The sequence below is a fragment of the Cryptomeria japonica genome, chromosome 5 (genome assembly GCF_030272615.1).
Source record: "Cryptomeria japonica chromosome 5, Sugi_1.0, whole genome shotgun sequence".
NCBI lineage: Eukaryota > Viridiplantae > Streptophyta > Pinopsida > Cupressales > Cupressaceae > Cryptomeria > Cryptomeria japonica.
This window is the reverse complement of record NC_081409.1, coordinates 216,120,240-216,143,381: the sequence shown is the minus strand read 5'-3', so window position 1 is coordinate 216,143,381 and position 23,142 is coordinate 216,120,240. Positions and strand designations below refer to the sequence as shown.

General features: G+C 36.4%; 1 protein-coding gene across 1 annotated transcript in view; it reads left to right on the top strand.

Annotated features, from left to right (window-relative positions):
• The first annotated feature begins 10,545 nt into the window (after positions 1-10,545).
• Positions 10,546-23,142, top strand: part of LOC131064393 (uncharacterized) — a 29,008-nt gene continuing 16,411 nt past the window's right edge. Inside the window, exons 1-2 of the mRNA XM_057998523.2 lie at positions 10,546-10,749; positions 10,860-11,008. Coding sequence (XP_057854506.1) covers positions 10,701-10,749; positions 10,860-11,008 — 198 coding nt within the window. The 5' untranslated portion in view covers positions 10,546-10,700. The remainder of the gene's footprint in view (positions 10,750-10,859; positions 11,009-23,142) is intronic.

The following is a 23,142-nucleotide window of genomic DNA, read 5'->3' as shown; positions in this document are numbered from 1 at the left end:
GTCTTCAATTGACAAATCAAGCATTTATCCAGTCTACATCAACCATTTTCATTAAATTATTGTGGAGCAACTTTACATCATTCACTTGCAAGCATGTGCGTGTGATTGGGCTTTTGTCATGTTCATGCCATTTCATACAACATATGTGATTACATTCAAAAAGCAAAGTATCATTATCAACAATTTGCAGATTTGAGGTATACCTTTCCATTTATTATTTCAAGCATTTGTAATATTTTATTCAAGGTTGATTCCGATCGGCCCTATTCCCAACATATTTCCCTTTCTTTAAATGTGCAAGAAACAGGTTCAGAGTTGTACTCTTCAGCTTAAGCTTTATTCACAGAGACGAATCATCCCCTTTTGGCATGCAAAAAGTTCGGAGGACCGATGTGATGCGTGATGCGCCACGGTCCCGACATTTTTTGGATAATTTTGAGGAGAAGGTCTGACCCAACTTACATTACTCAGATCTAGGTGAGTGCAAAAATCCCACATTAGTAGCTCGCTATTTTTATTTTTTTATCTTCATTTTTTTAGTATTTTACCTAATTTCAGCATTTCAACTCACAAAAGAGGAAACCTCTATCAACCCAATTTCACCTAGCATTCAATCTTTATTTGATTTATGACTGGATATAGTGAATTACCCATCCTCTTTTGAATGTAATGTCCCTAAGTGAAAAATCTAGCGGTTTTCATTCCTTGGGTGGAAATCCTAGGAAAATTTTCCACATTACAGATTGAACTAAAGAAAGTAGCATCTCCAAATGCATGAGATCTATTCCAAATTAAGCTCATATCACAACTCACAAACCCTACATCAGATCCTATGAAAGATCTCTGTACAACTAGCCGCAAGCACCTGCAATAGATCTGGTGAAGGATTACTACAACATTGTCTGCACTCTGATTCTGCACCAACTGTCTTCGTTGTTCACAACTCACACTTCATACTTTGTTACTTGCTTCTCTGATATCTCAATATATTTCACTCATATCACACACTTATATATATACTAGAGGGCTCACACATTGGGATAATATGTTAGCATAGCTCAACACTTTATTCAATATAACCTTGAACATAAACATGATAACCAAGTCGGCCTCCACAAGATCTCTACATGCTTCCCTTTACACAATTCATTCACCGATGCATGTACCTTCATTACCAGAATGGGACAGGGGTCAATCAGACCCATAGATACTGACTCATAAACACAAAACTCCAAACATAACATCTCCAAACGCCAAAATACAAATTCCATGCATACCATAGAAGACGAACCACAAGACATGAAGAGATGCATCTGATATAACCAAAATAGTTGATACCAGAACACATAACTAATACCGAGACCAATGTGAACACAACTCAGAATTTTAGAGATAAACTACATCTTACTGCATTACATCCCATAGAAATACCAATACTTGCATCACTTGCTTATAGCAAAAACTATACACACCAACTCCATATAACTGCATACAACATATGAACCAAACTGAATAACTGGTTTGACATCAATATACTACATATACTATCTAGACCAAATCAGATAACTCATTTGACATCCATGACAACAATATTCATACAAGTCTAAGATATAGTACATATAGCGAGGAAGAAGAATTGGAGGCCTTCTTGCAGATGAGTGTAAAAAATAAACACAAGAGAAGAAATAAGAAAGCACGAAGAAGGGTCTCTGCACAAATGGTAGAAATAAAAGAAGTGGAGGAAGCTATATCGGAAGGCACATCACTCCATTGAATCCACCCTTTGGTGGATGAAGATTAGTTATACAAAAGTATTTTCTGAAAACAAGTCCTCAACATGAAACTTCAAAAATAAATTAGCACGATGGTCCCAATAGATTAATCATAGGAAACACATTGCTAGGATAGATGATAGTCTCTAATTAAACACTAGAGAATATCATGGATATATTCTCTAACACTCTAACAATTTCAGTTAAGCTAAGATGGGATAAAAAAATAAAGGAGGAAGAAAGGTTGAAAGAATTAGCAATTGGCAAAGTGGCCTCAACCATCACACCATTGCAAAAATTAAGTCACGAAGATTCAGACAAAGGATCTCTATCCAAGAAAAGATTGGACAAATTGATGTTGGAGGAAGGTAACTCAAGTCATCCAAGAATAATTAAGGGAAACAACTACAAAATCTAATTGAAAGTTGCATGAGGAAGAAGCAAAATATAGAGAAACTTTTTGAAAATAGTCCTCTCAACCTCCATGGTACTACACAACCTCATCCTTTACAACATCTCCTAAACAATCTATAAAAGGATTTTTTGGCTAATAAATAGTAGATCTAACTAGTAGCCTCTTTGCAACTATTCTAGTTACCTTTAGTTGGATCGCAAGTTGAATTAGAAAGCATCTCCCCTTTTAATAAGTTTCAATTGTGAGATATCTTGTAACAAATAGTTAGGGAAGAGATATTAAAGTAACACATAGAAATCTCTAATCATCTAGAAGACTTCATGAAGGAGATACAAAGAAAGTTCCCTCAAATGAAAGTGAACTCATCACAACCACTACCGATCCAATTAAGGCTTTTGATGGATGAAGTAAAGATACTACACTACAAATAGATACCATGAGGCAACAAATGATAGCAGAGATTCAAAAGAAAAAAATGGATGAAGAAATGAAGGAATGTGTTGTTGCCCACTCTATATCAAAGAATCAAATTAGTGTGATGAATAATACAAAGGGGAATGTGAACAATCTATATCAGTTTTTCTTACAATGGCGAAATGTGGTAGTGCTAATAAAATCCAAAATGGATCAATTGGAGCTTTGAATAATCTATAGATCCACTAACTATGATGCACTAAAAGATTTGGATATCCAAGTCTAGGTTGGCATCAGAATATTGCATAGTCAATATCAATTGCTACAAGATTAGAGGACAAGACTCGACACCAATTTCATCGATTGAGAGAAGTTATCAATTTGAGGTTGTCTCATATTATTGATAATCTTTAAGAGGGACAACATTTGACTTAGAAATGAAGTTGGCTATTGTATTGCGATGGTGGTGCTCCCCATGGGATCTCAGACAACCACTTAGCCGAAGCCATGACAACTTACCAAGCTCTTACCCTTGCTAAAACTTTGGGTTATAATTTTTTTGGGGTCGAGGGAGATTCTAATAACATCATAAGATATCTCAAGGGCCTTTCCCCTCCATCTTGGACTATCAAAAATATTATATCTTCATCCAAGGAGATAATTAACTCCTTTGAGCGATGTGTTATTTCACATAATTATGGAGAGACCAATGTCATGACTGACTAGGCTACCAACATGGTTGTTCGAGCCAATCAAATGACCTGTTGGAGAGGTGAGTTGGATATTCCTAATGATGCTCATGTCATCCTCGTTTATGACAGAGTGCATGGAAAAGAGGGAGCACCAAGTGATGATAACAACATACTTATCAATGAAAGTTGCTATAATGAATCAAAAAGAGGGGTTCTTGAAGGACGAGCTAGCATTTAATGTAGACAAGACATTGCATGCTTTCTGGGTGTCCATTTCTTTTTCGAGGGTTTCTATTATCTACATTTTGGCCCCTGTTTTTGTTTTCTTTTGCATTGTGAAGGGTGTAAGAAACTTTGTTGTGGTTGCAATGGGAGGTAATAGGAAGATGATTGAACCGCTTACCTATGATGAATGGAAGAAGAAACCAAAAGCGTGGGCTATCCTGGAAGCTACTAAAATGATGGGATATATGGAGCGAATTCTTGGTAAAAACCCCATTGTTACTAGGTTATTCAAGAATAATTGGAAGGGGATAGAATTACCATAGGTGGGAGGAAGGTGGAAATTGATGAAGGAATCATTGCTAAAGCTATTGGGATGCCAATGGAGGGCAGAAAAATCTATAGGGATAGAAAGCTCACAGAGTCGACCATTAAGCAGTTCCCGAAGGAAGACTTTGAGAAAGCCAAATTGGTGAAATCCAACAAGACCTATTATTTGTTGAAGGTGATTAAAAAGGTATGGAGATGGGTTTTGTTTGTTGTGATGCAATATGTTACTCTTTATGGTAGATACTCCTGCATTTATGGCTATCATTTTGTACTCTTGAATCACTTTCGCCACAAGGATATGGTGTCAATTCCTTTCTACTTGTATTGTTCCTCGAACACTAGTATAACAAATTTTAGGGCTCCCAGATAACAATCTGCCCATGAATGAAGGGTTAATGTTGCTTTTATATAATCATATTAAGGCCACCTTTGTTCAACATTCCATTAAGAAGTTTTTGACCTCGGAAGAGGAGTCTGAGAACTCAGATGACAATGATGATGAGGGGTCTGATACGGAGTTGGAAGGTGATTTTGACACGGATACCTCCGCTAAGGGAACCAAAAAGGGGAAGGATAAAGATATGGCTTCTGGGTCTGGCATAAAGACTTCCGACAAAGGAGTTAAGGGAAATAGGAAAAATGTACATGAGGAGGATAGTTGGTTTGAAGAAGATGACGAGAATGATGATGGTATGGAGACTAAAAGTGAAAATGCCACCCCACCGCTTAAGAAGAAAACTAAGCGTAGTCCTACTATCATTGAAATCAGCCCAGAGAAGGAGGTTGGTACCTCAAATGCCCCTTCCCCTCCTTTGGATCCTAATCGATGAACTTGTGGTGTTGAGAAAGAGGGAAAGAATGTGGCAAAAGATGAGACTCTGCCTCCTAAAGACATAGTCACAATTGTTGATGTCGAAACCTTGGAGAATAATGTTGATGTTTTTGAATTCAATAAAGATAGCAGTGATTCTCCCATAGCTATGATTCACACTGCGAAGAATGGGGTGATGGAGCTTTATAAGGTTATAAAATGGGTTTACTCAAAGATTGAAAGTTTGAAGTCTAAATAGGAGGACTCTTCTAAGAAAGTGGACATTCTGGAAGCTGTCGGGATGGGTAATCTCAACTCTTTGCTTGATTATCTGAAGGAATTAACGAAATCCATAGGTGATGCAGAGGCTCTTATTCAGGCTTATGGATCCCAATTCAAGGTTGTGGAGGCTAGGTTTAATGAGCTGGAAAAGAGGGTTTACAGTCATGAGGAAACCTCGAAGAAGATTGGAGAACAAAGTCATAAAATTCTGAAAGCTTTAGTTGATAATTTCAGAGTGCTGATCAGTAAAATGGAACAAATCCAGTTGGAAAAGAATATGATTGATATTCTTGAGGACAAGGACTTGACCCTTGAAGGTGTGGCTACTGGACCTGGTAAAAGAACCCAGACGAATACGAGGAAGATGGCTCAACAAGCTAAGGAACTGGATGATTTCAAGAGTGTTGTTGCCTCTATGGCTTAGCTAGAGAAAGAGGTTGTGGAGCTTCTAAAGAATTTTTCTTATTCCGTTGGCTTGTGCTTTTGGCTGTCCCTTTGGTGTTGTTGTGCTATCCTTTTGTTACTCTTGGTTCTCTTTTTGGCTTTTTGTTTTTGCCAGCTGTTTCTGTTTATTGTTATGTGCTTTCTAGATGGACCTTTCATGTTTTATCTCTTTTCTAATTTGTTTTCATGTAATAAAATGTTTTTGACTTTTAGACAATGCAAATACCAACCATAATCCCACAAGTAGAAAAGCTACTATATTGCAAATACAAGTCCATATACAACAATATTCAATTGGCACAAACTTAGTGGGGAAATAATTTTGAGAGCCTCAAAGAGATATATAAGAATAACCTTTTGACATAGCAGATTTGACTTGAGGATAATTCAATGTTTTCAAGGGGGCATGATGTTGATAGGGAAAAGGAGAGTGAAAACATACTTTTGGAGAACATACTGCATCAAGCTCATGGAATCTAAGACTTGGAAGGTAGCATGTAGACTAGGGATACTATATATATGGGTCATGTCCCATCCCTTAGGTATAAATAGATTGTAAGATGCAATCACCGGTAGGAGATGTATATAAAAGGAGATAGAATGTAAGAAAGTAATATACATGCTATGAATGTATAGAATAATATAATGAGTTATATGGATGTATATGATGTACTAAAGTGATAAAATATATTTGGGTTCAAATATGACGTGTTATGTGTGCTCTTGATATTCTATTAAATAGACAATCTCCTTTCTAGATCTAATTTCATTTTCCCTTAATGGGATTGAATTTGGGGTGTAAAATATGACATTAATAAAGCCATTGGGGTTAAGAACTCAAGTATGTGTCCCCTAGATATCTTACTAATATGATCAATCTCCTAGTGGGAGATTGTTTCTCGAGCCTGAGCAATCTCCAAGTGAGAGATGGTTGATATGTGGTGAATAAACATGCTATCGAGCTTAAATTTTGGTGACTTTTTTAGCCAAGTTCCCTTGAGATCAATTAGAGTAAGGCTCTAGGGGTAGCACCCTTGAAGCAAAAATTGCCCATTATTTAATACAAGAGTCAACTATTATTTTGGTATGTAAATAAACCTTTTTAAACCACCAAAAGGGCTTGATAAATAAGTGGTTGTGAAATGTGAAATATTATTAGATTTTAATTCTCTCTTTTCTAGATAATAAAAAGAAAGTGGACAAATATTTCTCTATGGATGTAGCTCGCATTGGGTGAACCATGTTAAATCGTGTTATTGTGAACTATTATTTTTGCCTCTATTATTTTGCATTATATTTAATATTGTTTATTGCTCTAATCTACCTAAACAATAACACACCTGTCATTGTCATGTCATGATTTTGATTTTATTTTTGATCCCCAACCCTACAATATTCTCTTAAAATTCGAAATCCACTCGGAAACCTTGTGTTCAAGTATCTGCTTCCACTTCAAGCCTAACATCTGACCAACATGTTCCCAAGTTGAGTTTTTCATTGCCTTTGAACTTGGGTAAATTTTATTTGAGGTCCATTTTCTTTTAGGCTTAATACCTACAAGTTCAAGTAAGGTTTTGTGGCTCTAGGTTCATTCCATAGATCAAACCTCAAGATGACCTATTAGTGCAGATTTTTCAGGTTCCAAGTTCCTTTTGGAACTCAAATCCTAGGGCAAATTTGCAATCTTTAAGCATCCAAATTTCTTGTTCCGTCTGAAGGCTTGAGCTTGAGCAATACAAAGGTAAAGTTTCATGTTTTTAGGTTCCTCCCAAAACTCAAACCTCGCTAGGCACCAAAAAACCAATATTGCATGTCAATATTCACCTAACTACCATAATTAATTCTAGATACCCTCCTGCTTCATGTGGATGTCCATTAATAACTAGCAACACTAGTAGATGCGAGATGGCTTCCCATACTTCACAGGTACATCAGAATATGATTCAACATAGATCTAAGGTACATATATAATTAAAAACTTAACAAGGAGGCATGGAAACCCTTGTAGTAGATGTCCAATCCAACTTGATTTGTAGTGGGTATAGGTGCCTTCCTTTTTATTTTTACAAGGACGGGAAAATGAATTTGGAGAGAAATTAAGGAAACACTTCTAGATAAGTAGGGTTTCATTTTACTGAAGGGAAGTAACTTACTTTTTTATATAGTAATAATTTGGGTTTATCCAAAATGTGTAATGAGCTTATTATAATCTATGAATAATAATTTTAAAGTGTAGAATTAACCTTGATTGAGTATCTCCATTGACACATTGTTCATTTCTAGATGTATGTGAGATCAGTTGACTATCTAAATGACTGTAAAAATATTGCAAAGTTTTTGCATGACATCTTTTCACAATTTTAAAAGAAATGTTCAAGTTTGTCTATGGATTACTAAGTAGACTTATCTTATGTTTTCTAAATTCAATTATTTCTTTGTATGCATGCATATAACCTAGTTTTCTTATATATCCCAAGGGATATAGTCTTAAGTGATATCTTCATCAAGGTACCACATGGAGATTTCAATCATTATATATTATAAATAAATTCATTACTCTATTGCCTTGTTGAAGTTGGTATTAGTCTACTATTGACTCTACTTCTTATCACCCAACACATTAAAATAATTATAATCACCTTTTTTAAGTTGTTTTGTTAGTTAGTCACACTTCCATGTATGAGTGAATAATAAAAATATGGATTGTTACCTATATTTTATACACTCTACATGATAAGCCTTTTCTATTATATAAAGGTGCATAGCCTTGCATATCTAAATCAATACATAGGTATATTATGACATCAATATAGGGATGCACTATGTAGTGGGTATGGTTTATAGAAAGGTCAACTATTCAAATCTTGTAATATCATATATTTCAGTACCTTAGGGAATCCCCCCTTGGTTTTGTGGAACCATAAGTGAAGGAGGTCTTACCCACCTCAATAATTGGTCTTAAGTTGCCCTACTTGGACATAGGTTTTGTGATACTTTTCCTAAGTTTGACACCCTTAACACTTGGGACATTATTTAACCTTAGGTATTTGGGGTCCACAACTAAGAAAACTAATAAGTTCGATGGATGTTGGGATTTGAGATGGACACTAAAATTTGAACATGACCTATTTCAAGTTTCACGTTGAGTTTGATGTTTGAGATGATATTGTAATATTAGGGACTAGAAACAATATCAAAACCAAGGCCGAGGAGTGATAAACATCAGGTCATAGAGGAGAATAGGGGGTTGGAACTAGAATATGTGAGTTTCGGGTTCCAAAGCAAACTAAAAGGAATAAGAGGGTGAATGTTTGGCAAGGCTAAAAGTGAGACGTAACTTGATATTGGAATTTGAGGTTCCATGTTCTAGTTGGGACTTGATATTTGATGGGAAGAGGGAAGAAAGAGTCATTGTGGATTGAACTCTAAGGAAAACCAAGGAATTGAAACTTAGAGTTCTAGGTTCTTGCTTAGACTTGAGGTTTGATAAGGAATAAACGAGACAATTCAATCAAGGTTGAACATCAGATGGATATTGGAACTAGTACATGTGAACCTAAACCCAATGTATGAAAGAGAATAATGACATATAGAAGCTTTGGGGGGTGCTAAAATGCAAAGCACATGAGGAACTTTGAACCTAGAACCTAAGGTTCCAAGTCCTTAGTGGGTCTTGACATTTAATGATTACAATGACTAGAAGATTTTAAAAGGGGACACATGATGCAAAAAGAGACAATCCAGACTTGGGACTTTTAAGTTCCAAGTTATCATTCCTTCTTGAAACCCGAAGTTTGAGAGGGGATGAAGATAATGCTACACGAGGATGAGGAAGTGGAAGGGACTTAGAAAAGGGAACCAAAATTCTCATTAAGCTCCAAAGTCTGATAGGAAATATAACACTAAGTGGAGGGGGAGAAAAATTGAAAAAGAACTTAAGGAGCCAAGGACTTATAAATAGGCCCAAAAACACTCGCACAGAGGCCAAACTAGTGGGTAATGACCACAAAGCAACCCAAGATAACATGTTTTAGTAAGGGATTTAATTTAATCACATTGAAATAATACCCTTAAACAACATTTCAATACAAACAACCCAACTAAAAATATCTTAGATCAATCATCAATGGTGGATGAGATTGTGTCAAATTGACAAAATGAGTGCAAAACAAAATGAGGCATAACAACTTAGGGTGCCAATATATATTTAAATATTAAGGGTTTTATATTTATCATGTTCATGGTTTTTTGCCTAATAGATTATGTCTGTTTCTTTGGTGACATGCCTTAACCAAAGTCCTCTCTTCCAAGGGTAACTTTTTTAGTTCTATTGTACCAATTTTTACTACTCTTGGGGAGAAGAAGGGTTGCAACTAGGAGGGTACTCTCTATTTATCTTAGAATTGATGACTAGAGGCGTAAACCCTACTTCTTTTTACTTATGTTTGTATAATTTTTTTCTTTGTTTATATTTTCTTAGCTCTCCCTTTGTTTGTCTTCTTGTCGTGTTCACAAGTTTTAAGATTTTTTCTTGTGAAAAGCTTCACTATTTTTTAACCATGCATTTTATTGACCTTATTTCAATGGATCATCCCCTTTGTTCTCATTAGAAAATGTGAACTTTCTAGAAATTCCCATTTCTTAAAATTTGATTCTAGCACTCTTTTTTGTCATTTATCATTTATAATCCAATTTGTGTGCACAAATCTAAACTAATATAGTTTGAGCAGAGAGCCATAGACTAAATGATATCCATTCTACCGAAGTTACATAAGACATAATCTTAACATCATCTCTTATGATATTAGATCTTGCATTCACAAAATTTAATCTCTAATAAACTCAATTATAAACTATTGCACTTCAAGACCCCTTAACCATTATAATTCATCTCATAAAAAAACTCTTTAAATCAATTGTAGTTTGAGCAAAGAGCCATAGACTAAATGATATCCATTCTACCGAAATTACATAAGACACAATCTTGACATCATCTCTTATAATATTAGATCTTGCATTCACAAAATTTAATCTCTAATAAACTCAATTATAAACTACCGCACTCCAAGACCCCTTTAATTCATCTCATAAAAAACTCCTTAAATCAATTGTATTGTAAAAGAGTCTCCATAACGCTATACCTGTTTAATAATATTTTTTTTGACATTGTATTTTACAATATGTTCTCTTTCTAGAAAGAAACCAAAATTTGAAAACCCACTTCGCTATAAAGCTTGTGTTCGCGGAGAAATTAAGCGAATCAACCCAAATTGTATCTGCAATTTCCAGCCGTTTGCTTCGCACATACTTGTGAAACGATGTCCGAAAAATTGGCCCCTGATAAACGCCACAGCTTTATTCACAACGGTAAGGTTGTTGTTTTGGCCGATGATCTGCGTCCCTCCCGTTTGAATATGTATTTTACAGATTGCAGTTGGAGTGGCTGTTTATTTGTTTGCATGCTTATTAATTGGTAGGTCAGAAGGTATTTGAATGGGATCAGACTCTAGAAGAAGTCAATATTTATATCACTCTTCCTCCGAATGTGCCTACCAAGCTGTTTTACTGCAAAATTCAGTCGAACCATTTGGAGGTTGGAATCAAGGGAAGTCCTCCTTACCTTAATGTGAGTTGAGGATATGTCTGTATCTTATCATCTTAATTTGCTCTGGTAATATCATAGATTCCTAAATTTCTAACATAATCTCGTATTATCCGAATACTCGTAGCATTTAGTCATGACTTATTCCATTCCGGCAGCCTAAATTCCTAACTTTGAAATCAGAGGAGGGTCCAAAGAAGTACATAGTGGCAAGCAAGGGCTAAATTTGATGGTCCTATTTACGCTTTTAAAACCGTAAGATACGATCATTTTTTTTTAAGATTGTAACATATGAATGGTGAATTTTGGGTGAACCCTAAAAATTGCTAAGGATTGTAGTAGATTGACGTTTCTTAGGCTGGGTTTCCATGGAGGGGGCTTCCTAAAAAAATAGAGCTGCAATTGCTGAGATTTTTTAGGAATATTTTAAAGCTACTTTTTTAGGAATATTTTAAAGCTACCGGTCTCATGAATTTTGTATTAAATTTAAGGAAGCTGGTGATCTTATGAATACATAACTTTGTTTGCTATTCTTTCTGCAATGATAAAAACAAGTTAAAAAACTTATTTTCCCTCCAAATTTAGTTTTTAGCAGCAATCTAAACTAAGGTATGTGACAAGTGACAGATATCATCCGTAAGCTGGTGGGGTAATTTCTAGCCCCACTCCAATTTCACCCGATTTCACCTGCTGAAATATGCAATCCTTAAAGTAGGAGCTGCTATTTTTTAGGAAAAGATTCTAAATAAACCCGTAGCATAATTTTTTTTTTTCCATGGGACCTCCTGCTCCATGAAAATAGAAGCTTAAGCCCCCTCATGGGACCGCACCCTTATTCTAAGGCCAAACCGGATTATAATAAATTTGATGTTTCTTACTCTAAACATGAAGCATTGCAACATAACAAGGGCAATGTTGACCAGATAACCATTATACATTTTTAACTTGACCGGTGGGGCTGACTGTCAAATTTATCTGCTGATGCAACGAAAGAACCAGAAGGAAAGTAAAACCTTCTTTGAAGCTCGACAGGCATTGTTGTCTAACCTAGAACTGGCTAATAGTAAATTTGATGTTTATTTCTTTAACCATGAACCATTCCAACATAAGGGGGCGATGCTGAACATAAAACTTTTATAAAATATTTACTTGACTAGTAGGGTTGGCCGTCAGATTCATCTCCATTAGTAAGCAAAAGTATGTACAGAAGGGTGGTCTGCAAAGGAACCAAAAGTAAAATCCAACCGGCTTTGGAGTTTTACTGGGACTGTCGTCTGTAAAGTTAGAATTTGGCAATGGCCACAAGTTTTGTGCCTTCCTGGAGGCCTTGTTGAAACAAGTAATTGAGACCATGATAAATAATCAGTCCCATTTAGCCAGTGCCCTTAAGATGCTACAATACATGTTGGCAGGTAAGTGTGCCTGTCAAATTTGAAGCCTTTTGAATACAAAATGTTTTCCTTGTCCTCATGGGACACCTATAAGCAATATGCACATCTCAGCAAGGGGAAAACTTGCAAAAGCTACAAGCATTGCATGTAACTTGAATATGGTTATAATTAGAAAGAAATTCAATACGGTTGACGTTAGTGAGAGATGTGCATCTGCTCAAGGTTTCATTGATGTCCAATATTTGCCATTGATAAAGATAAAGTTTATTTGAGAAGACTTGTTGACAAAGACTATCAAAATGTAGAATCAAATTTATGAAACTTGAGAGCAACAATGTGGTGCTAGCCAGGACAGCAGTAGCTATCAAAATTCTTCTCTATAATGCTTTTTTCATGTTCTTGTGAATTTTTGTAAATTACTGATTTCTTCCACAGAGTTTCCTTTAATATCCACGGAATGGGCTGGAGGAGTGTACTGAACAAAGCCCAATTTAAGTAGAATGTTCAGCTTTTTGGGATCGATAATTTTAGCATTGGGAGATGAGGCTTTTAATAAGACTCTGCTAATCTTTATAACACATTTGAATCATCTAAGGTTGGGATGGCAAGTTTTAAAGTGATATTGAAGATTGAAGCTTTTGTGTTATCATCATCTACACATCAAAGAGCCATCCCACAATGGCACATGCACTTTCTTGAAACCTTTTCATGCAAATAAGAATAAAACCAATAATAAAATTAAAGTGCAAAAACTTAGGCCTTCTTTTTAATGCTTTGGAATGGATGTAACTTGTCCTTTTGATGTTCTCTTCCAATTATAAAAATGTGTTCGATGTCCAGAATGACTGAGATTTGCAAATGAACATCATGATATTATCAAAACCCAAGTTATCGATTTGAGTTTTGTTGTCCCAGTATGACAAGCTTGTTTTCGGGGTTGAGTTCATTTTGGGTATCTCCATGCAAAAACATTAAAAAACATAAATACATACATATTGATATTTGTATAAAATATCACATGACATGCATATAATAAACAAAACTCCCATAAAAAATACTACTTTGATGTCAATTTGTCAAACTCGAATGTCATGATAGATATTCATTGTTCAATTTAAAAAAAATAAAAATCAGCAATCAGTGTCATATTTTTCTTTTTAAAGATCATCATCGTTGACATTAAATGATGTAGGTAGATTGGAAGAACCACAAGGATTGCCATTGACTGTATTGGCCCTTTCCGAGGAGTAGCCAAGGAGGGCACTTAGTCTATTTTATTCCCACAGGCTATAGTCTGGTGGTTAGGGAATAAACTAAACTATTAAATAAATTTTTAATGTTACTCAATAAACCACATTTTAAGGGGTAACTTTTCTAATTATTCTAATACAGTGACATAAATTGACTTAAATGAAATATTAAAGTCACTCTATCATTTGGACTTTAATGAATTATTTTAAGTGGGCATTTAAAAGGGTTTTCAAGAATGTTCAACAGGTTTGGATAAAATGGGAATTTGGAGCTCATTTCTTCTTGCTTGGTTTATTTCATCTGTTTGGAACTTAGAGAGCTTCTTGTCGAATAGAAACCCTAAGATGAAAATCCTAAGGGATACTTGTTTCGGTAGTGTAAGTTTCTACCCTAGCTGGTTTCAAGAGAGGTCATTCAGGTTTCTGGCATGGTTTCAACGTTTAAGGTTGTAGAAATTTGTGAAGTCTTTGGTAAATACAAATTTCTCAGTTTCGATTTTGTTTGGAGATTTGGGATGCTATTATCATGCATTGCTTTTGATTGAGTGATAAACAACTGATGTATTGGCGCAAGTTTTGGGAAGGAGTCAATATCCTTTATTGGTCTTTGCTGGAATGTGGACAAAGGAGTTTGTATGAGGCGTTAATGAGCTTGTTAGAGGCATGAAAAATAAAGTAAGCTGGTCGACCATATTTTACGAAGTTATTGGGGTGTTGGCAGAAGTTCTTAGATATTGGGTGAAGTGCATGCCATCTTGGGAGGAGTTCATGGGCACGAAAAGTCCCTTACCATAGGACATGGCAGCCTAAAGGAGGTGCATGGAGCTTAACACCAGCTGTAAACCTCCTCATATCCAGACGTGGAAACTCTTGTGCAAATCAAGGGAAAAGAGGGCAGAGTTTGTATTAATGCTGGCTGTGCAAATTGAGGGAAAAGGGGACAGAGTTTGCATTTATGCTGGTTCCTTCTGGGCGTTAGGAACAGGAAGACATGAGCTGATATCTCTGTGGGTTGGACAGAATTTTGACAACATCACTATAAATCTGTAATGTCTGAGACCAAGTTCAGTCTCAGTTCTATGTCTGTATGAGCAACCTCCAGTAGGAGGACATTCTCAGTGTTAAAGGTCAGAAATATCTTCAATTGCCTCTGTAAGCACTTAAATTTTAATGTATGAAAATCCTACAAATCTGAAACCATTGCAAACTCAAGACACAAAATCTTGCAAATTAAACTCTTCATATTCAAAAGCTTGCAAAATGTTTGACAAAATATCTCAGGAGGAAACATGGGGAAGAAAAAGTTAGAAAAAAAATCAGTGGTATCAGAGCTTAGAGCCTGCTAGCTGGTTGGGTCTGAAAAAAAACTTAATGACAGAACTTTTTAATGAATCTATAGGGTAGGGAATTTATAAGGAGCAGGAGGGAAAGAGGTGTTTTGAAATTAGATTCAGAAGAAGGAAATATGGGTGATAGACATGATAGACAGGAACACCAGGGCACTAGTATTTTGGCTATGCTCAGGGATCTTGCTAGAGGACAGCAGCAGTTAGTCCAGACCTTAATCGGGATGATGGAAACAATAGATACAAATAACAGAAATGATCAGGGTGGTCCTGAGAATAATGGCAACAATGGGTGTAATGGTAACCATGGAGAAGATAGCAACACTAACATTCCCATAAACACATCCAGGGCAGCAAGTAGAACTACTCGTAGGCCTCTAATGCCTGAATTTTTGGATGCTCAACCTAGAGAGCAAGTTACAGGAGTACAGATCATTGGGTGATGAGTTTCATGCATCTGTGTTCTTGGCAGATTATTATGGCATCAAATATAGAAACAAACCTAGAAGGGAAGGAGGACAAGGAAATAACATAGATTTGAGTGCAAGGTAGGCAAGTTAACCATCCCCAATTATGATGAGTCAAGTAAGTGTACAACATGTGCATGGGTACAAAAATTGGACATTTATTTCCAGCTTAACCTCATGACCGAAATGGAAGCAATCAAATGTGCTACCCTTCGCTTAGATGGAGGTGCTCATGAGTGGTGGTACCATGGGCTAGTGACCTTGCGACATGATAGTATAACTTCCTATGCAAACTTCACATGCAATTGATTGACAGATTTGATAGGATGGATCTAGAACTGTATTTCAGGGAGTTGGCACAACTGAAACAGGTTGGTTCGATTGATTCATATATTTTAGAATTCTAGAAGCTGTTAGTTATGGTCATAGATGTGTCGAAGCGTAGTTTGATAGTTTTGTTTATAGAGGGTTTGTTAGAACCACTTCGGGTTGGATCAAGGCATTTGATCCTAGCTCCCTACATGATGCTCAATACCCGTAATAAATGAGTTGTTGGATGAGCTATATGGGGTAGTGTATTTCTCGAAGACGGATCTTCAATTAGGGTACTACCATATTAGAGTACGGGAGCAGGACATATATAAAACGACATTCAAGTGTCACTATGGACATTACAAATTTCTAGTCATGCCATTCAGCTTGACCAATGCCCTCACCACCTTCCAGTCCTGTATGAATCACTAAACAATTGCAAAAGTTTCTTTTAGTATTCTTTGATGACATTCTTATATACAATAGGACTTGGGAGGAACATCTGAGACATCTTGATGAGGTTTTGGGCATCATGGAGGCATAGCCTTTGTGTGCTAAGGCTTTTAAGTGTGAGTTTGGGATGATAGAGATTCTCTACTTGGGGCATGTGATCAGTGCTAATGGTGTCTAGGTTCATCAGGTGAAAATATAGGATTTTTTGGATTGGCCACTGTCGAGGACATTGACCGAGTTGAGGGGATTCTTCAGCTTGGGTAGTTACTACAAGAGGTTTGGTAAGGGGTTTTCTCAGCTTGGCGCACCTCTTCAAATCTCACCAAGAAAGGAGCTTTTAGATGGATAGATGTGATTCGATAGGCATTTGACAAACTCAAGGAGGTGATGAGTACTTGTCTTGTTAAGGCGTTACTAGATTTCTCTCAACCCTTTGTTTTGGAATTTGATGCTTTAGGTGAGGGTATTGTAGTGTTGATGTAGAAGAGACACCCTATTGCCTTTGAGAGTTGGAAGCTCCAAGATGCAGAGAGACTATATTCCATCTACAATATGGAGATGCTTGCCATCGTTGGCAAAGTTCAAATAGTAATTGGTAGGTGGAAAATTTGTTGTTAGAACATATCATATCGGCTTGAAATACTTCTTAGAGTAGAAGGATTTGAATGAAAGGCAACAAAAGTGGGTTGGTAAGATACAAGTGCATGACTTTGACATATTGTATGTTAAAGAGAAAAAGAATATTGTTGCAAATGTTCTATCTAGGAAACCCGCTATTCACTCTTTGACAAAAAAATCAGTTGATTGGAAGGCTCATCTTTTGGTTGAGTATTCCAAAAACACCTTTGCATGTGAGTTGATGGATGGTAAGGTTTAGGATGATAGATATAGGGTGGTGGATGATATTATATACTACAAGGACAAAATTTACTTGGTTCCTAAATCAAAGCTTAAAGAGTAGATTTTGAGAGCCATCCTTGATGCACCATTAGTAGGACCTCCAAGATACTTTAAAACCTATAGGTAGGTTAGAGACAGTTTCTCTTGGAAGGGTCTCAAATCAAAGCACACTTTCCCAATAGGTTTGCTACAACCATTGCCTATTCCAAAATAGAAGTGGGAAAGCATATCTATGGATCTTATTACAGGAATGCCAAAGGTGTACAATAGAGACTAGATATGTGGTAGTTGATCGGTTGACCAAGTTTGCACATTTCTTTGCCATTTCAATGGAGTATAAGGCATTGCAAGTTGTAGAGTTATTCTTCAAGGAGGTGTTCAGACTCCATGGATTGCCGAAGAGTATAGTTAGTGACAGGGATAGTAGGTTTGTCAGTGCATTTTGGTAGGAGCTATTTAGGTTGGTTGGCACAAAATTGACCTTGAGTACTAGTTAAGATTGTGAACAAATGGGTGGAAGGATATCTGCGTAACTATGTAGTTGGGCAAGAAAAGGCTTGGATTAGGTGGTTGCATTTGGGTGAGCATTGCTACGATACCACCTATTACATGTCAATTGGGATGATTTCTTTCAGAATATTGTATGGGTATGATGCTGTAATGTCCCCTTATTTAATTACTTGCAAAGTGGGGACAATTAACTAACACTTTAATCACAGGTGACTTCTTTCTAAAATAATTAACACTAACCTTGAGAAAATGCCACTTATAATAAGAATTACAAGCCACAATCTGTTGTATGAATATATCTATTTTTTTCCTAAATGTAATTAATATCTGAAACAATATATATATATATATATATATATATATATATATTCTGCGACTATTATCTGGTACAATGGGTATGATGTTCAGAATTTGAAATTTGATGTAGTATCTTTGGTATGTCTGATATTACAATGGGTACTATGCAATGACTGTATACTATGAAATGCCCTCCTGTTGTTTCTGATATGACTGTGACTGTATACTTATGTTTCCAGTTTCTCTTTGTCACATATAGTGATGATAATTAATTATTGTGTCTGGTCATCCTTTGAAGCAAGCGAATATTTAACCCGTCGGATTTTATTCTGTGCAAACTGAATGTGCCAAAGGCAGGTGACTGTAGCAGATCCCAAATATGGATACAGTTAATAAACAATATTCGATGATTGTTGGAATGTGTTTCTTCTTGCATCTTATACTTCTTCAAACTAGAAGGTGGCTTCCTTTGGAGTTCGATGAATCATCCCTTTTCATAACTGACTTCTTTCATAACATATTCGGTAACGATCATTGTGTTATGACACAACTATCGTCTTAACAATTCTTTGCTTAATCATTGCTGACTAATCACCACCTTTATTTTAATTAATTTAGTATGGCTTCTTTAGTCATTGCTAGATTAATTGTCTTTGCGGAATTAATTCTAATATCTGGTGGTCATATATCTACGGTGGTATGAGCAGACGTTTTCATATTCTTGGTCTGATCGTAGCAATCAGATGTTTGTAGCATCTTCCCTAATTAGATATTGATGAGGGCTGATTGATCTACCAACTCACTAATGATGGATCATCGCTATGTCTTGCTATGATTATCTTTATTGGATCGTTAATTGCTGCTTGCAATCATCTTCGGCTATGTATGAAGTATATGGATATTTACGTTGTCTATTGTTCTTCTCCAATCTTGAGATGCAGGTTCCATCTGTAATTGATCTGCTTATAATGGTGTAACATCTATGCACTCTGTTGTGACTTGATTCGCTGCCCAACGACATGAACACTTGCCGCTATATTCTCTTTAGTGATCATTATTTCCGGCATCCCGTCCGCTATCGTATATGGTATAATCACTGTTAATCAATTTCTTTGACTTGGGTGACTGATATTAACTTAGTCATGACTCCTCCTTCCTTTCATTATTGTATATCTCCCCTTTTGACTTTTATAGAAATAACCCCTATACTTGATGTTGATCATTTGTCCTTCACTGTATTGGCTATTAAAATTTATATAGATAATATAAGGAGCTTTCTCGCTGTTTGCTTGTCTGGTTTCACATATTGAATGGGGACATCACAGATGCTCTATCATTTGTAGATTTAGCTTTTGGTGATAGTGGAGCTCCTAAGGGTAAGGATTGAGTTCAGGTTAGTCAAGACATCCTTAAGATGCCTAAGGATATCCTTCAAAGTGCCCAAAATCAGCAAAAGATATATGCAGATATGCACAAAGTTGAGAGATGTTTTGAGGTGGGTGACTTAGTTTTCTTGTTTTCATGCGTTGTCAGTCCTACAAGCAATCTTCCTTGAAGAAAATTGGCACAAAGAAGTTGAAGCTTTGCTTCTATGGCCCTTTAGGATTATTCGGAGGATCAATGAAGTAGCTTACAAGCTAGAGTTGTCGAAAAATAGCAGGATTCGCAATGTATTTTACGAAGGCACTTGGGCAGCACTTCACATTATCACCTGAGCTTCTACCATTGGATGAGGAGGGCAGATCGGTACTGGTTTTTGATGAGATTTTGAATGTCAGGGAGAGGAGATTGGGGAGTAGAGTAATCGAAGAGTATTACATTAGATGGAGAAACTTGCACATCAACGATGTCACCTGGCAGGGTGAACAGATTATTTAGCATCCTAATCTACAATTGTTCGAGGGAAAGCAATTTCGGGAAGGGAGGACTGTAATGTGCCTTTTTGAGGAGTAACCAAGGAGGCCACTTAGCCTATTTTATTCCTGTAGGCTATAATCTGGTGGTCAGGGAATAAAGTAAATTAATTATTAATGTTATTCAGTAAAGTACTTTTTAAGGGTAACTTATTTAATTAATCTAATAAAGCGACATAAAGTGACAGGCAACATCACTATATCCGCTGGTTATTGTTAATATGCAGAAACATATCACCCTACATCTGTAATGTCTGAGACCAAGTTTAGTCTCAGTTCTATGTCTGTATGAGCAGCCTCCAGTAGGACATTCTCAGTGTTGAAGGTCAGAAATATCTTCAATTGCCTCTGTAAACTCTGTGCAATCTGATTATTAATGGAGTTTTATGTTAGCTGCCAATAACATGATTTAGTTGAGTATTTATGTATTGTTTACTTCATATATGCTATGCACTTTAATGTATGAAAATCCTACAAATCTGAAACCATTGCAAACTAAAGACACAAAACCCTGCAAGTTAAACTCTTAATCTTCAGAAACTTGCAAAATGTTTGACAAAATATCTCAGTAGGAAACGTGGGGAAGAAAAAGTTAGAAAAAAAATCAGTTTGGGATTTTACCTTGACACTTGCACCCAAAATATGTCGGCTATTTGACTTTCCAAAAAATGAAGATTATCGGGCAGCAGAAGCTTCCAAGTCAGCTTGCTTAAAGATCCAGGGAATGGAGGAACCAAAGAAGTAGAGTCTTTTTGAATGACTGTCATCACTTTTTTTAATCTCATTTTTGGTTTCCTTTTTTGGTTCAAAGGTCCGTAATGTTGAAATTAGCCTTTCAGATTAATATAAGAACCTAGAAATCAGAATTAGCTCCTAATTAGATTGTTTGCTGATAAATAGAGATAAACAAAATGAACACAGAGACACAAATACCTTGGGAAAACCTCCCTCTTGGAGGAAAAACCCAGCAACAACAGATCCTCAAATCTGATTATGTAATAGTGAATTGTAAGTACAATAACAACCCAGCTAGGGCACAATTATCAGCTGAAAACAAACTTATCTCATAACAGCAGATTTGTGTGTGTTTCAAGGGCTTCAGCTTGTTTGCTATCTTTGCAGCAGACTGTAGTGTTTCGCACCACCAACAGAAGTATTTCGCAGCACCTTGCTTGCAATTCAACAATCAGAATTGCACTTTGCAGAGCAGAGGTATTCGCTGATCATCATTATTTGTCTTCGCTGATGTGAAGGAGACCTTGCTGACCTTTGGAGGAAGAATTCGCACTATAAGGAGCAGAGATATTTCACACTTCTCAAATCAGACTAATTCGCATAATGTAATTGTATATTTAAGCCTTGCAAGTGGCTTGTATATATATGGGGTTCATCTTTTGGACTTATCTCTAAGTCGGCCCATTTAACCTTGGGCGCCAAAACCATTTTGCACGCTACATATTGATTTTTGCATATTACAATGTTGTGGATAGGTCCACACGGTTGGAGTGTACAATGCCGCCCACTTAGGGCTTAACTTCACACATTATAATATAGGGTCGGCCCTATAATGGAAGCATACATTTCTTTTGTGCTTGGCGTGTAAGGGGAGAGAAGGGCCCAGCCTTGTTATCGGATTCCAATGTTGCCTTTAAGGCAATTGGAATCCGATTAACTTATTATTTTATTTTTCTACCTAGTTACAAAAACCAACACTCCCTCTTGACCAGGGAGGAAAATAAATACATAATCAAAATCTTTCAACCAGATTACATGATTAGGGCCCAGCCCTAAGTAATACATACAATATGCAATTTGAACACAAGTGTACACAATATAGACCTTTCCATGAAATTCCTCTTGCAATGCCTGCAAAGGATGAATCCAAAACTTCATAGCTTCACACTTCCTGGGACATGCATATATCATCAGAATTTCATGATCTTTCATCATGCACATCCACAAAGGAAGAAAGAGACCTTTCCTTATGCATTCTTGCAAGAATGAATACTTAGATATATACATAAACATACAACATGAATCATGCACAACCGCAGAGGATACAATAAGCTTCTCCACTGAGAAGAACGACCTACCACACCGCAGAGGGTGCACTCACCTTGCACTCCACAGAGGGTGAGAAAGAACTACCACCTTGCACTCCGCAGAGGGTGAGAAAAAACTACCACCTTGCACTCCACAGAGGGTGAGAGAGAACTACCACCTTGCACTCCGTAGAGGGTGGATGATACACCCAGTGTATCATAGAATAAAACAAGAACACCCGTTAGTTTCAACATAAAATATGATAGAAGAAAGGAAATAACTTTGCTATAATCGAGTATAGATCATACATTAGACATATTCTATTAAATCCATAATTAGAGCTGAAACACAAAGTTTTAGAAAACCAGCAATAAGATTTACTGAAATAAGGTATTTTGACAGTATCATGAGACTCCCTCTAAAACCCTATCTAGATGATAAATCCACAACAAATTTCCTGACTTAAAGTTGGAACCAATCCTAAATCTAAAATAGAATTTATCAAATTTGTATCCTTAATAAGAAGAAAGTTTGAAAGTTTTAGTAGACTTTCAAATCTAGATCCGATGGCATGAGTTGAAGTGGGCCTTCTTGGATCATGCTTGTAAACCTGATAATTTTCCTTCTAGAACAACTGTAAGGATTAGTTTCCAATACATCATTACTGAAATAAAACAACAAGATCAGAAGTTTTAACTTGGATCAACAAACCAATAGATCAAAAGAGGAAATCTTCATGATTGTGGGGATTTGATACTTCATTTATGTTTGCTTCTTCTTGCTCGTCCTGAGTTTGACAGTCCCTTGCAAAGTGGCCAAGCTTGTTGCATTAGAAGCATCGGATGTGAGATAAGTCTCTTGGTCTCTTCCTTGAATGAGGGGTAGCAGAGCTGAAATCTCTATTTCTCTTGATATCATTCTTCTTCCAATGGCTGCCTTCCCTCTTAGCCAAGAGGACATGTTGCTCATCATAAGGGTTCTTAATTTTTCCTTTCGCAGCCAGTTGATACTCTTCTTGAATGCAATCTCCCATTAATTGATCAAACTTAGGAAGCTCAACTCTGGCACTGATTCCTTGAACAAACGGTTCCCAAGAGGGAGGAAGACCATTTAGGGCAGTCATAGATAAGTCACCGTCTTCAACGCTCTTCCCAATGGTAGCAAGCTGATCTCTTAGCTCAGAGGTTCTCATTAAGTAAGCAGCAATAGGTTCTTCTTTCTCTAATTTGATGTTAAGAGACTTGATTCCTTAAAGCAAGTATGTAGCTGGTATTGT